Source organism: Thamnophis sirtalis, unplaced genomic scaffold (assembly GCF_051295495.1).
Source record: "Thamnophis sirtalis isolate CommonGarterSnake01/CBP01778 unplaced genomic scaffold, rThaSir2_p1.2 scaffold_3, whole genome shotgun sequence".
In the NCBI taxonomy this organism is placed as follows: domain Eukaryota; kingdom Metazoa; phylum Chordata; class Lepidosauria; order Squamata; family Natricidae; genus Thamnophis; species Thamnophis sirtalis.
Window position 1 is genome coordinate 174,145,362 of NW_028261383.1, and position 15,920 is coordinate 174,161,281.

The 15,920-nt window shown below is 42.5% G+C and overlaps 1 protein-coding gene across 2 annotated transcripts in view; it reads right to left on the reverse strand.

Annotated features, from left to right (window-relative positions):
• The window catches only part of GTF2F1 (general transcription factor IIF subunit 1), a 32,254-nt gene extending 16,579 nt beyond the window's left edge, over positions 1–15,675 (reverse strand). Inside the window, exons 1-7 of one of the 2 annotated variants that reach the window (XM_087710991.1) lie at positions 15,600–15,675; positions 11,908–11,972; positions 9,828–9,874; positions 8,908–8,980; positions 4,411–4,604; positions 3,268–3,438; positions 426–607 (exon numbers count right to left, since the gene is read on the reverse strand). In XM_087710991.1, the coding sequence (XP_087567117.1) occupies positions 426–607; positions 3,268–3,438; positions 4,411–4,604; positions 8,908–8,980; positions 9,828–9,874; positions 11,908–11,919 (679 nt within the window). In that variant the 5' untranslated portion in view covers positions 11,920–11,972; positions 15,600–15,675. Of the gene's footprint in view, positions 1–425; positions 608–3,267; positions 3,439–4,410; positions 4,605–8,907; positions 8,981–9,827; positions 9,875–11,907; positions 11,973–15,442; positions 15,564–15,599 lie in introns of those variants that run through there. The other variant, XM_087710992.1, reaches the window with a different exon arrangement.
• Positions 15,676–15,920: the final 245 nt, after the last annotated feature.

Genomic DNA, 15,920 nt, shown 5'->3' on the forward strand with positions numbered 1-15,920 from the left:
TAATCCCTAAACCTAGCCCCCCGAAACCTAACCCTAAACCTAACCCTTAACCTAACGCTAAACCTAACGCTAACCTTTAACCTAACCCTAACCCTAAACCTAACCCTAACGCTTAACCTAACCCTAACCCTAACCCTTAACCTAACCCTAACCCTTACCTTAACGTGAATCGGCTTGCTTTCAAAGCGCTTTTTAAAGCGCCCTTTTTTCTCCGCGGTCGCTGTTGTCGCGTTGCTGATGACGTCAGCGATGCGCTTTAATCGGGCGCGCTTTAGTGGACCGCGGTTTTGTCGTGCCACGCCTCTTCCCAATATATTTTGGCTGCACTGTCTATGAATTCAGGGAAATAATCCACTCATCTGGATTATAGGAACTACTTTTTTCGATCCCAATCTCTCCCCCCCCTCCCCTCCCACATGCCGCACCATCAGTATCGCTGAACTCGCTGTCATCCGAACTCATCTCCAGTTCATCTTCCAGGTCATGGATTTTCAGGTCGCTGCCTTTCTTTTTGCCTTTCTTCTCTTTCTCCTCCTCTTCTTCCTCCCCCTGATCTTTCAGTCGGCGTTGCTGCATGATGCTGAAGTGGTTTAGGACTTTGTTTCTCCTGCAGAGGAGGAGGGTCAACCAGATGGTCTGTTAAAATCTACTCGGGAGAGAAGAACCACTTGCAAAAGCTCTTGCAAAAAAAACTTGTTTCCAGCTACCATACTGATACGGCGGCCTAGATGTGCGGGAACTGGTTCTGTTTTGGCTTTTTTATTTATTTATCTATCTATCTATCTATCTATCTATCTATCTATCTATCTATCTATCTATCTATCTATCATCTATCTATCTATCTATCTATCTATCTATCTATATCTATCTATCTATCTATCTATCTATCTATCTATCTATCTATCTATCTATCTATCTATCTATCTATCTATCTATCTATCTATCTATCTATCTATCTATTTGTCTTGGGCTCCGGGCGGCTCACAAAAGACAAGGGAAAGGGGGGAAACGAGACAAAGACAACATATTAAAAACAAGACCAACATTCACAATTTCTGTGGAGGTAGATGTTTCTCAGACCCCCCGGCCTGCTGGAACAGCCAGGACTTGGTGGCTTTGCGGAAGGCCGGGAGGGTAGTAAGGGTCCGGATCTCCATGGGGAGCTCGTTCCAGAGGGCCGGAGCTGCAACAGAGAAGGCCCTCCCCCGGGGAGTCGCTAACCGACATTGTCTGGCAGATGGAATCTGGAGGAGACCCAACCTGTGGGATCTAATGGGTCTTTGGGAGGTAATCGGCAGGAGGCGGTCTCTCAGGTACCCAGGTCCGATGCCATGTAGGGCTTTACAGGTAGCGACCAGCACCTTGAAGCGGATTCAGAGACTAATAGGAAGCCAGTGCAGCTCGCGGGGGATAGGTGTAACGTGGGTGTACCTTGGTGCACCCACAATCGCTCGCACGGCTGCATTCTGGACTAATTGGAGTCTTCGAACACTCTTCAAGGGCAGCCCCATGTAGAGCGCATTACAATAATAAGAATAATAAGAATAATAAACTTGTAGAAGATGAAGGATGAAACTGGCATCCTCAAACACCTTGATTTTACTCCACGCCATAGAAGAAGGATCTTTAGTAGCGTTTATTGTGTTAAAAATTTGTTAATCAAGTGTATACATTTCCCATCTTACCATTTAAGTGACTCTGATTGGTTTACAAATACTGTATGAACCATAAAATCTATACAAAAGTGTCCTATCTATCCTTGGTGTTTTGAGTATATTACCGATTTGTTTACAAGTAGCCTTTCTCTACGTGCTGCTCTCCAGATATTCTGAAAATGCAACTCCCAGCATTCCAGGCCAGTAAGGGTGATTCTCTAAAAGAATCTGCATTGCGAAGAGCTTCAGCCAAAAAACTATAGGCCTATATCACTACTTAATACAGATTATAATTTTTTTGCTAAAATACTAGGTTGATGTCAGTTATGCAACAAATGATTCCCAATGATCAATCTGGTTTTATACATGGGAGACAAATGAAAAGTAACGTAAGACAAATAGTTAATATAGTGGAGCATTTGGGGAAGAATAACCAAGTCCCCGCAGTGCTTATATTCTTGGATGCGGAGAAAGCATTTGACCGAGTGAATTGGCAATTTCTAATGAAAATAATACAAAAGATGCAGTTTGGAGAGTAGTTTACACAATCTATTAAGGCAATGTACCAGAAACAAACAGCGCAAATTATAGTTAATGGTAGTCTAACAGAATCTTTTTTTAAAAAAATATTAAATTTTTTATTTCTCATATATACATTCACAATTATATGATCTCATAACTGTTATTAATAATATGCATTTGTAACAATTTTTCTCCCCTACAGTTGACAATATAATTGAAATTGCTTTCTTACCATCCCATAAACCCATCTTATTTTACAACAATCCTACTTCTTCTTCCTTCCCTCCTTCCTTCCCCCCTTCCTTCTCTCCTTCCTTCCCTCCTTCCTTCCCTCCCTCCTTCCCCCTTCCCTCCCTCCTTTCTTCTCTCCTTCCTTCCCTCCTTCTTTCCCTCCTTTCTTCTCTCCTTACTTCCCTCCTTCCTTCCCTCCTTTCTTCTCTCCTTCGTTCCCTCCTTCCTTCCCCCCTTCCTTCTCTCCTTCCTTCCCTCCTTCGCTCCTTTCTTCCCTCCTTTCTTCTCTCCTTCTCTCCTTGCTTCCCTCCCTCCTTCCTTCCCTTAACAGAATCTTTTAAAATCGAAAAAGGAACAAGACAGGGGTGTCCCCTGTCTCCATTATTGTTTATTTTAACTTTGGAATTATTGCTGAAGAGAATACGTGATTCAGATGATGTACAGGGAATTAAGATTAGGCATTATGAATACAGAATACGAGCATTTGCGGATGACTTTAACCCAACCGGGGAAATCAGCTATAGGCTTAATGAACATAATTAATCAATATGGTCAAGTATCTGGGTTTAAAATAAATCTAGGGAAAACGAAGATGATAGTTAAAAATATGACTACAAATCAAAAAGAAGAATTAGAAAGAGCTGGTGTTTGCATTGCAGCTAAAAGCAAAAGCTCTGATTTAAATTTACCTGCCACAATCACAGTCCTTGAAGTAAGGTTTCTCATTGCAATTCCTTGCTAGAAACAGGAAGGTCTATTTTACAGGTGGGGATCGGGTTGAGGAAGGCAGTACTAGCCTTGTGGAATTAGTTCCTGATGGAAGAAACTAGGCAGGAATATTACCTTTCAACTCTCTCACCTTTCCCATTCCTCCTCCGCTTCCTCTGCAGTCAAGGTGCGATGCTTGGCTACAGGTGTAAAATTATACCAATTGTTGACTGGGAAGGCTTCAAAAGCACCATCTGGACACTGAGTAAAGATGTAGTAGGATGTGTTTTCAGTCACACCGCCCTTTTTCACACCTTTGAACCTGAGTGGGGGGGGAAAAAAATCCACACGCGGTAACTTCAGGATCTAAAGCTGAAACTGTATGAGAAGGCCAGGAAGAGGGGCAGACAATTGTTTTGCACAAACAACTTAGCAATAGCAATAGCAGTTAGACTTCTATACCGCTTCATAGGGCTTTCAGCCAAGGTGGCGCAGTGGTTAAAAAGCAGCACTGCAGGCTACTGCTAGATCAGCAGGTCAGCGGTTCAAATCTCACCGGCTCAGGGTTGACTCAGCCTTCCATCCTTCTGAGGTGGGTAAAATGAGGACCCAGATTGTTGGGGGCAATATGCTGACTCTCTGTAAACCGCTTAGAGAGGCCTGAAAGGCCTATGAAGCGGTATATAAGTCTACTGCTATTTACAGAGTCAGCATATCGCCCCCACAGTCTGGGTCCTCATTTCACCCACCTCGGAAGGATGGAAGGCTGAGTCAACCTTGAGCCGGTGAGATTTGAACCGCTGAACTGCAGATAGCAGTCAGCTGAAGTGGCCTGCAGTACTGCACTCTAACCACTGCGCCACCTTGGCTCCTTCATGCATTCTTCCATCTTCTCTGAGTAATTTCCCTATTCATAATCTGGAGTGGTCCTAACCCTTTTCCCAGCAAGGAGTAGAGGGGGAAAAAAATAGCCCACATTCTAAAGCAAAGGTGGCTTCCAAATGCCTTTTTCACACACATCCATCACAATCTGTAATCTTGATTACAACGAAGATTCTTAAATGCACACATTTAATAAATTGCATAATGCAGCAGCACTAGATTTGGTGCTTATATTCTTGGATGCGGAGAAAGCATTTGACCGAGTGAATTGGCAATTTCTAATGAAAATAATACAAAAGATGCAGTTTGGAGAGTATTTTACACACTCTATTAAGGCAATGTACCAGAAACAAACAGCACAAATTATAGTTAATGGTAGTCTAACAGAATCTTTGTAGTATCAACCACTCACTTCCGTCCAGCCTTCCCATTGACTTTCAGGATCCAAGGCTGATCCTCAAGTTTGAATTCCTTCAGAACAATGCCGTATTTCTTGCGCCTGGCTTCCTCACGCAGCTTGCGGTTGAATTCGCTGCCGGCTCCAGATTCCGGCATCTCTTCCTCCTGATAGATCTTCTTATTACTGAGATCTCGCTCCATCTTTGCCTGAGGAAGATCAGGAAGTAAAGGGACCAGGAAAGTAGCATTTCCTCAAATGGAAGGATAAAACTATTTCTCAGCACATTAATACCATTTTCCCATGAAGTATGGATTCCAAAAAACTTTTAGCCCTTCATGGTATTGGACCTGGGTACTTGAGAGACCGCCTGCTGCCAATCACCTCCAATAGACCGATCAGATCCCACAGATTAGGCCTCCTCCGAATTCCATCCGCCGGCCAATGCCGACTGGCGACTACCCGGAGGAGAGCCTTCTCGGTGGCTGCTCCGGCCCTCTGGAACGAACTCCCCGTGGAGATTCGGACCCTCACCACCCTCCAGGCCTTCCGCAAAGCCCTTAAAACCTGGCTGTTCCGACAGGCCTGGGGCTAAAGAGCTTTTGCCCCCCTTCTCGAATGGTATGGTTGTTGTGTGTTTTTAAATTGTGTATTGTTGTTTGTCTTTTTATCTCCTGTTTGTACCTCCTTTCCCTGACTGAGTTGTGAGCCGCCCTGAGTCCCCTTCGGGGAAAAGGGCTGCATATAAATGAAATAAATCCTAATCCTAATCCTAGTTCCCTGAAATATATATGTACTTTAAAGAATTCGGCTGCGATCAGTTAATTCTGAAAAATGATGAAAAGCATTCTACTGAAGGAACATGTATGTGCAACAGGAATCTCCATCGATATGAAGGCCAAGGACCTGGGCTAATGAGATGTTTGCTAACAAATCTAACATGTTTTCTCCTGTTCCCCCAATTTAAGACTTATGTGGCTTCCAAATGCCTTTTTCACACACATCCATCACAATCTGTAATCTTGATTATAGCAAAGATTCCTAAATGCACACATTTAATAAATGCATAATGCAGCAGCACGAGATTCTTTTTTAATTGTAGCCTTTCATAAGTCTCTGTCATTCTTCCACAGGAGACTTGCCAAACTTGCCAAATAAGATATGCAAATGGAAGTTTTTTTGTTTTGGGGGGCTGCTCGGATTAGTCTGCGCCGTTTTCTTGGCAAGATTTTCAGAAGTGGTTTTCCTGGGCCTTCTTCCTATGGTTAAGAGGAAGTGGCTGGCTCAAGATCACCCAATTTGATTTGTTCCCTAGGCAGGATCAGAACTCTCCACTCTTCTGGTTTCTAGCAAGATGTCCTAACTCAGTGCTTCCCAAATTTCTTCTTCCATTACCCAAAACTCTGCACCAGAAAGTTCTTTTTAGCTCTTATCAGAAAGTCCTTATTTAAATGTCTGTTGTGATTGCATGTCGTTATCCAAAGAAAAAGCACTTTTTCCTAATTTTGGGTAATTTGCCTAGGTTTGGGAAGCACTGCCTTAATAGCAATAGCAGTAGACTTATATACCGCTTCATAGGCCTTTCAGGCCTCTCTAAGCGGTTTACAGAGAGTCAGCATATTGCCCCCAACAACAGTCTGGGTCCTCATTTTACCCACCTCGGAAGGATGGAAGGCTGAGTCAACCCTGAGCCGGTGAGATTTGAACCGCTGACCTGCTGATCTAGCAGTAGCCTGCAGTGCTGCATTTAACCACTGCGTCATTACCCCAAACTGCCTCTCGAGGTCAAATAATAGGTTGTCATGCATCTACAGGTGAAACTCGAAAAATTAGAATATCGTGCAAAAGTTCATTTATTTCAGTAGTGCAACTTAAAAGGTGAAAGTAATATATGAGATAAGACTCATTACATGCAAAGCAAGATAGTTCAAGCCGTGATTTGTCATAATTAAATCTAATAAAACTAAATCTAATAAACCTAATTGTGATGATTATGGCTTACAGCTCATGAAAACCCCAAATCCACCAGCTCAGAAAATTAGAATATTGTGAAAAGGTGCAATATTCTAGGCTCAAAGTGTCCCACTCTAATCAGCTAATGAAGCCATAATATTTGCAAAGGGTTCCTGAGCTTTTAAATGGTCTCTCAGTCTGGTTCGGTAGGAATCACAATGATGGGAAAGATTGCTGACCTGACAGTTGTGCAGAAAACCATCATTGACACCCTCCATAAGGAGGGAAAGCCTCAAAAGGTAATTGCAAAAGAACTTGGATGTTCCCAAAGTGCTGTATCAAAGCACGTTAATCGAAAATTATGTGGAAAGGGAAAAGTGTGGAAGAAAAAAGTGCACAAGCAGCAGGGATGACCGCAGCCTGGAGAGGATTGTCAGGAAAAGGCCAATCAAAAGTGTTGGGGACTTTCACAAGGAGTGGACTGAGGCTGGAGTCAGTGCATCAAGAGCCACCACACACAGACGGATCCTGGATATGGGCTTCAAATGTCGTATTCCTCTTGTCAAGCCACTTCTGAACAACAAACAACGTCAGAAACGTCTTACCTGGGCTAAAGAAAAACAGACCTGGTCTGTTGCTCAGTGGTCCAAAGTCCTCTTTTCTGATGAGAGCAATTTTTGCATCTCGTTTGGAAACCAAGGACCCAGAGTATGGAGGAAGAATGGAGAGGCACACACTGCAAGATGCTGGAAGTCCAGTGTGAAGTTTCCACAGTCTGTGTTGATTTGGGGAGCCATGTCATCTGCTGGTGTTGGTCCACTGTGCTTCATTAAGTCCAGGGTCAACACAGCCGTCTACCAGGAGATTTTGGAGCACTTCATGCTTCCTTCCGCAGATGAGCTTTATGGGGATGCTGACTTCATTTTCCAGCAGGACTTGGCACCTGCCCACACTGCCAAAAGCACCAAAACCTGGTTCAATGACCGTGGGATTACTGTGCTTGATTGGCCAGCAAACTCGCCTGACCTGAACCCCATAGAGAATCTATGGGGCATTGCCAAGAGAAAGATGAGAGACATGAGACCGAACAATGCAGAAGAGCTGAAAGCCGCCATTGAAGCATCCTGGTCTTCCATAACACCTCAGCAGTGCCACAGGCTGATAGCTTCCATGCCATGCTGCATTGAGGCAGTAATTGCTGCAAAAGGGGCCCAAACCAAGGACTGAGTACCTATGCATGCTTATACTTTTCAGAGGTCCGATATTGTTCTATGTACAATCCTTGTTTCATTGATTGTATGTAATATTCTAATTTTCTGAGATTGTTGATTTGGGGTTTTCATGAGCTGTAAGCCACAATCACCACAATTATGACAAATCACGGCTTGAACTATCTTGCTTTGCGTGTAATGAGTCTTATCTCATATATTAGTTTCATCTTTTAAGTTGCATTACTGAAATAAATGAACTTTTGCACGATATTCTAATTTTTCGAGTTTCACCTGTATTATTTGTAATTATTAAAATATATGAAGCAGTGGTGGGATACGCCCCAGTACGGGCATACCAGTGCCTACTGGGAACACTAGGTACTGTTCCGGTACGGTGCTCCGGAGGGCCCACCCGCCTGCCTGCTCCCCTTACTGCTATTTGAGCCAATCGGGGCATTTGCTCACGCGCCCAGAGCGTACAGTGCCTGGGCACCCGGCTCCGTTGCAGCGTACCAGTTGCAACCAGATATGGAACTCACCACTGATATGAAGCCTGCACTTCATACCGTGCGAGCGATTGTGGGTGCACCTCGGTACACCCACGTTACACCTATCCTCCGCGAGCTGCACTGGTTACCGATCAGTCTCCGGATACACTTCAAAGTGCTAGTCGTTACTTATAAAGCCCTTCATGGTATTGGATCTGGGTACTTGAGAGACCGCCTGCTGCCAATTACCTCCCACAGACCCATTAGATCACACAGGGTTGGCCTCCTCTGGGTGCCATCTACCAGCCAATGCCACCTGGCTATTACCCGGGGGAGGGCCTTCTCTGTGGCAGCTCCGGCCCTCTGGAATGAACTCCCCGCAGGGATTCGGACCCTCACCTCTCTTCAGGCCTTCCGAAAAGCCGTCAAAACCTGGCTTTGCCGGCAGGCCTGGGGGTGATGAGTTCCCTTCCCTCTCGACATGTATGGTTGTGCGACTGTTGTTTACTTTTATTATTTGTATTTTGTTTTTTATGTTCCCCTATTTTTCCCCCTTGAATTGTTCGCCGCCCTGAGTCCTCCCGGAGAAGGGCGGCATACAAATAATAAAATTCTATTCTATTCTATTCTATTAAAATGATCACAGGAAGAGAGAGCCACTATTGAAAGAGTGTCTTCTATAGTAGCGTCTGATCTTTTCAACCAGCAAAGTTTCTGAGGCTGCAAGCCATAATGATGTAGAAGCATGCAGGAGATACTAAAGACAGGTCATTGTGGCCAAAACCTTAATGCTGGATTTATAGCATACAAGATGTCATTTCTTACTGTAAAAACTTTATGCACTGAATACAGGTTCCTACCTGGTGCCAGGTGGCGAAGTTGACCTTGTCGGCAGCATTGAAGGCCATAATATTATATTTCTTAGAGGTGGTTCTTTGGAAACAGAAAAGGGAAATGAAGGTTAGATTTAAGATTGGTGGCAACTCCTTCATTCAGCCACATGAATTCCCGTGATGATGACATTGGGCCAATAATCATCTTTTTAGCTCAGCCCATCTAACAAAATTGTTACGGGGACAGAAACCGTAGAAGGAAATGCTACGTAATTTTCCCTGACCTTTTGCAAGGAAGAAACTCTTTCAGTTTAAATACAGAGCATAGAATTGATATGTTTCCTCCAACAGGTTGTAGGGGTTGAGTAATGAGCCAAGATTTAAATCAATAAACAATGAGACTACTAAGGGCTATGGTTAGTTTTGATAGTTATATATTCTGAACCCACTCGTCCCACACCAAAGCACGCCGAGCCAAAGATACTTTACGGAATTTATTAACAGACAGACAGGTCCTTGGCAGCAAACCGGCACAGATAAGCCGTGGCCATAATATGGCGATAAGCCATAATTTCATATCCGGTCACATGGGCGGCAAGCCACTCCCATCCGGTCACATGGGCGGCAAGCCACTCCCACAAAGGAGGCCACACCCACAGAGTAGGTTCCAACAATTTTTGAAACCCACCACTGCCCCAACCCCTCATCATTTCAAAACCAGAGCTGTAAGTAGCATTTTGTTCAAGGTTGCTTAATTAATTGGCCAGTGTGGACAACACATTTATACTTGAAATGGCGAAAGTACCAAGCAACCTTTCTATTACTTACAGTCTTGTTTAATGTTAAGTTACACCTGACTGGATTATTACAAAACATTAAAATTATATTTAAAAAGTTAAAAGAATAGAAATGAAATGAAATGCTGAGAGATAAAAATGTGTACTGACTTGGGAACTCGGACAACATATTCAGTTACTCCCTGGTTACTGGTTCCCTGGAAAGAGAAAGAAAAGAAACTACATAAATACAAGAGGGAGTAGAGAAAAGAGGCCAAGTTACGTCAATGAATGTCCGTAGGACTGATACCTGGGTATTAAAGGCACAGAGTTTAGCATTGTGAATACAAAATATGTGGTTATTTACCCAATATATTCCGTCCTATAGAAAGTAAACAGCAGTATGGAAGGTCACACAATTCAAAAATAATATAAAATGTCCAAGGATTAAGACAATATATTCCCATCCCAACAACAAGTCCACCAGGGGTGGGTTTCTCGCCCCGTTCCAACCGGTTCGGTTGGAACGAGGCCGGTGGCGTCCTCGCGCATGCGCGCAGCGCATGCGTACTAGCGTCTGTGCGATGCTCCAGCTGCTCCTGGAGGATCGCGCAGGCGCTGTATGCGTCCTGCGCATGCGTGGAAGCGCAGAATTCGGCAAAACCGGGTAAGGAGCGGGCGCGGGCGGGCCTTCGCCATTCCCGGAAGTTACTTACTTCCGGGTTCGGCGACCAACTGGATCGCGGGGACCACCGCGAACCAGTTGAAACCCACCCCTGAAGCCCACCCACTTATCAAAGACTAAGATTGACCTGATGGCTGTTTTTAACAATCTCAGAAATGCATGGAAAGAGAAACAGATTTGTGCCGAGGAAGGTCGGTGGCCCATAGACAAACAGATATGGATTCACCATGAAATATCATTTATTTATTTGTATCCCTTTATTATTTTTACAAATAACTCAAAGTGGTGAACATATCCAACACATCTTTCCATTTTCCCCACATCAACAATGTAAAAGGCTGGCATCAAATCAAGAAATCAAAACAACAAATAACAAATACAGCTACTTCTTACCTTGAGTTACCTGGCCAGGACACATCAGAGAGGCGAGCAAAAGATTTGTTCAGTTTCCCTGACCTAGTATCCTCCAGATACTTTGAGCAATGTTCCCCCCATACTTTTTCAATGAAATGGCCAAGGGCTGCGGATCATGGCACTGCAGTAAAACACCTGGTTGGGAAGGCTAAACCAGATGAAGTTCCGAGTGGGATTTCGGAGAGCGAAATTCTAATTATGAAATAGCCTTCGTGGCTTTACAGTATTCAGGAATCCATTCAAGGATTCCAACCTCCTTCCCATCCAAGGCTTACTCAAAAATAAGGTAAGAAGGAATCAAGATAGTCCTAGCCTCAAATATAGTTTAGCCATATCTGACTCTTTTTTAAAAAGTTTTTATTTTACACACATAAATACATCAACCAAAACAAACACATGACTTAAAACAACATAGGAACAAGAAGTTCCATCGTATATCATACAGCAGTTCCGAATCGGTTTCTTTGCAGTTAGTGTTTTCCCTTCTATACATTTCTATCTTGCATTCATGGTCTCCTTATTCGTTACCCATTTTTATGTACTATTCTATATTTATTTATACTTAATCTATTTATAACCAAATATTGTCTACCTATATTGTGCTTTACATTCTTACTATCATTTATTCTCTGACATACAATTATAGGTATACATTCACATAGTTATTCTTTTTCTTTGCCATTCTTCTACTTTTGTTATTCCATTTAAAAGGTTATAATATACAGTTTGAGTTGCTTTGTTTACCATCCTTAGCGCCTGTTGTAACACCACCTTATTTTCCCTTTTTCTTTTCTCTCTCCCTTCCTCCTCTACTTCCTTCCTTCCTTCCCCTTTTTTCTTCCCTTACCTCTCCCCTACTCTTACTCTCTCTCTTCCCCTTCCTACCCTCTCTCCTTCTCTTTTTCTCCCTTCCTCCCTCCTCTCCTTCTCTTTCTCCCTTCCACCCACCTTTCCTAATCTCTTTCTTCTTACCTCTCCTCCACTCTTCCTCTTCCTTTCCTACTATCTCTCCTTCTCTTTCTCTCCCATCCTCCTCTCCTTTCCCTTCCCTCTTCCCTCCTTTCTCTACTTCCTTCCTCCTCTCCTCTCTCCTTCCTTCTTCCCTCCCTTTCTTTTTCTAGCCATATCTGGCTCTTGATAATAAGAACTTACCAAAGAAGTCATTTCTGATGTTGGGACTGGTTATTCAACCAGAGTTTCTTTTTCAACGGCGGATTCTATAGAAGAAAGAGGCAACAGTCAGTTTTATGAAAAGCCTGGGAGAACAAGTTAGCTGCAGTAGCAGAAAAAGTCTCAAATGCCAAGTGAGCAGAGAAAAGCAGAGGGAGGCTTTAGCTGGGATTGCCTCTAAATTGCCTTTAAATAGAGGCTGGGTGCGATCAGAAAAAAATTCTGAAAAAGCAGCAAAGCAGCAGAGAGCTTCTGGTTTTTCTTTTCTCTTTTCCTCTAAGGTTACACACCGCAGATGGACGGTGATGGTGTGTAGGAAGCTTCTTGCACCGAAAGGTAAGATTTCCATTTTTCCTTTTAGGGAAAAGAAAACACTGCGAGCTATACAAAGCTTGTGGGTCTGCACATATTCTCCCCTTATTAGAGAGATTGCCAGGGAGGGGAGGCCATTTTTATCTAGGCTTCCTCCTCCAGGACACTAACCCGGTTACCACGTTTGCAGTGGCAAAGTTCTGTGCGGCTGCAATGTCCATAAGAAAAAAATTGGCTACAGAAGTATAGTTGTCATCTTGTACCAATTATCTGGACACACCTCTAACAATCTTTGGACCATTATGTTATTATCCACTTTTAATGTCAATACTTTTTAATTATATTTTAATGGTTAGTATTTTTTTTATATAGTGTAGAAACTAATGGGTATCGCTGGTCTTTGACCGTAATGAAGATTTTACTTACTTTAGGGAGCATTTATATATATGTGTATGTGCATGTGTATATGTATATGTGTGTGTGTGTGTGTGTATGTATATATATGTATATGTATATGTATATATGTATATATGTATATATGTATATATATGTATATATATGCATATACACATATTAGGCGAGAAATCTAATAGATACCTTTCACCCTGGCTTCGCTGATAACGGATAAGAGCCTGTGGCCTAATGGCTAAGAAGTTTGCCTAGTATGCAATATAGCCCAGGTTCAAATCCCAGTAAGGGTATGGCTAGCTGATGAGAGCTAAATAGCTTGAAATAGATCTATACTAGTCTCCCTTTATTTATTTATCAGCACCAATACAACAAAATGTAACAAAAAGGCAACAGTAAAAATATTGGGTTTCTGCCTGGATGGTCTCTTGTGACGAGCCGAAGGACAGAGAGTGGAAGTGTGACCTTCCTCCCATATTTGGGCATACCGGGGGTTGTAAAAGAAATCTAATAGATATATATGTATATATATACATATACATATATAATTTTTTTTATTTTAAACACATAAACACATCAACAAAAACAAACACATGACTTAAAACAACATAGGAACAAGAAGTTCCATCGTATATCATATAGCAGTTCCGTATCAGTTTCTTTGCAGTTAATGTTTTCCCTTCTATACCTTTCTATCTTGCATTCATGGTCTCCTTATTCGTTATCCATTTTTATGTACAATTCTATATTTATTTATACTTAGCTATTTATAACAAAATATTGTCTACCTATATTGTGTTTTATATTCTTACTCTCATTTATTCTCTTACATACAATTATAGGTATACATTCACATAGTTATTCTTTTTCTTTGCCATTCTTATACTTTTGTTATTCCATTTAAAAGGTTATAATATACAGTTTGGGTTGCTTTGTTTACCATCCTTAGCGCCTGTTGTAACACCACCTTATTTTCCCTTTTTCTTTTCTCCCTCCCTTCCTTCTCTCCTTCCTTCCTTCCTCCTCTCCTTCCCCTTCTTTCTTCCCTTACCTCTCCCCTACTCCTACCCTCTCTCTTCCCCTTCCTGCCCTCTTTCCTTCTCTTTCTCTCCCTTCCACCCTCCTCTCCTTCTCTTTCTCTCTTTAAGGAGCATTTCCGTTAAGAAGCAAATAACTTAAAATAGGTCTAATACCAGTGGTCTCCAACCTTGGCAACTTTAAGACTTGTGGACTTCAACTCCCAGAGTTCTACGATTATACCCAACAAGAGTTATTATCCACTTTTAATGTCAATACTTTTAAATTATATTTTAATGGTTAGTATTAGTAGTTTTTTTAATATAGCGTAGAAACTAATGGGTATTGCTGGTCTTTGACTGTAATAAAGATTTTAGTTACTTACTTACTTACCTAACAAGAGTTATTATCCACTTTTAATGTCGATACTTTTTAATTATATTTTAATATTAGTATTTTTTAATATAGTGTAAAAACTAATGGGTATTGCTGGTCTTTGACCGTAATGAAGATTTTACTTACTTTAGGGAGCATTTTCTTTATATATATATGTATTTAGTGTCACAACCTCTGGTATGTCCAAATATGGGAGGAAGCTTATGGGCTTGTCACAAGAGATGCTCCAGACAGAAACCCAATATTTTTACTGTTGCCTTTGTTACATTTGTGTTGCATTTGTGCTGATGAATAAATAAAGGGAGACTAGTATAGATCTATTTCAAGCTATTTAGCTCTCATCAGCTAGCCATACCCTTACTGGGATTCGAACCTGGGCTGTATTACATCTTAGGCAGATCTGTTAACCACATCTCCCCTACTCCTACCCTCTCTCTTCCCCTTCCTGCCTTCTCTCCTTCTCTTTCTCTCCCTTCCACCCTCCTCTCCTTCTCTTTCTCTCTTTAGGGAGCATTTTCGTTAAGAAGCAAATAACTTAAAAATAGGTCTAATACCAGTGGTCTCCAACCTTGGCAACTTTAAGACCTATGGACTTCAACTCCCAGAGTTCTATGATTATACCTAACAAGAGTTATTATCCACTTTTAATGTCAATACTTTTAAATTATATTTTAATGGTTAGTATTTTTTTTAATATAGCGTAGAAACTAATGGGTATCGCTGGTCTTTGACCGTTATATATATACATACATACATATATATGTATGTATTTAGTGTCACAACCTCTGGTATGCCCAAATATGGGAGGAAGCTTACTACTTCCTATCTCTGTCTATCGGCTCATCACAAGAGACCATCCAGGCAGAAAGCCAATATTTTTACTGTTGCCTTTGTTACATTTGTGTTGCATTTGTGCTGATGAATAAATAAAGGGAGACTAGTATAGATCTATTTCAAGCTATTTAGCTCTCATCAGCTAGCCATACCCTTACTGGGATTCGAACCTGTGCTGTATTGCATCTTAGGCAGATCTGTTAACCACATCTCCCCTACTCCTACCCTCTCTCTTCCCCTTCCTGCCTTCTCTCCTTCTCTTTCTCTCCCTTCCACCCTCCTCTCCTTCTCCTTCGCTCTTTAGGGAGCATTTCCCTTAAGAAGCAGATAACTTAAAATAGGTCTAATACCAATGGTCTCCAACCTTGGGAACTTTAAGACCTGTGGACTTCAACTCCCAGAGTTCCTCAGCCAGCAAAGCACCAGAGCACACAGCAAAGCTGGCTGAGGAACTCTGGGAGTTGAAGTCCACAGGTCTTAAAGTTGCCAAGGTTGGTCTATACGAGCCAAACCCAGCTCGGGGACCCTCCTCCTTCCTGGCCCGGAGCGCCTAGAGACAGAAAGCAGGCGCTGGAAGGATGTCGGGATCCATCGCGGAGAGGAAAAGAGATCCAGGATTCAGAAGGTCTCCATCGACCGCAGGCGAGAGCGGGATCGACCGGGTTCCCCCCGCTCCCTTCCCTTCTCCGCGGAGCCCCGGTTCTTACCTAAGCAGCGTCCGGCAGATCCTCAAAACCCGCATGCGCAAACCCTGGCAGCGGCTAAGAGGGGGAAGTAGGCGCTTTGGTTGCGAAACAAACTTCCGGCATCGCATCGCATCGCGGTTGCGGGGCAAACCTCCCTATAAGGAGCCCAGCAGGCTGCGCTGAGTGTTTGCTTTCGTTTTGAAACATTTCTTTCATCAGCTAAAATATATAAATTTTTAACATATACAACTCGAACCGAATGGAATATATATGTGATTGTGGACGGAACGCACGAAATGTACTTGTGACCAATGGGTACGCTTTCTACAAGATGTAATGAAA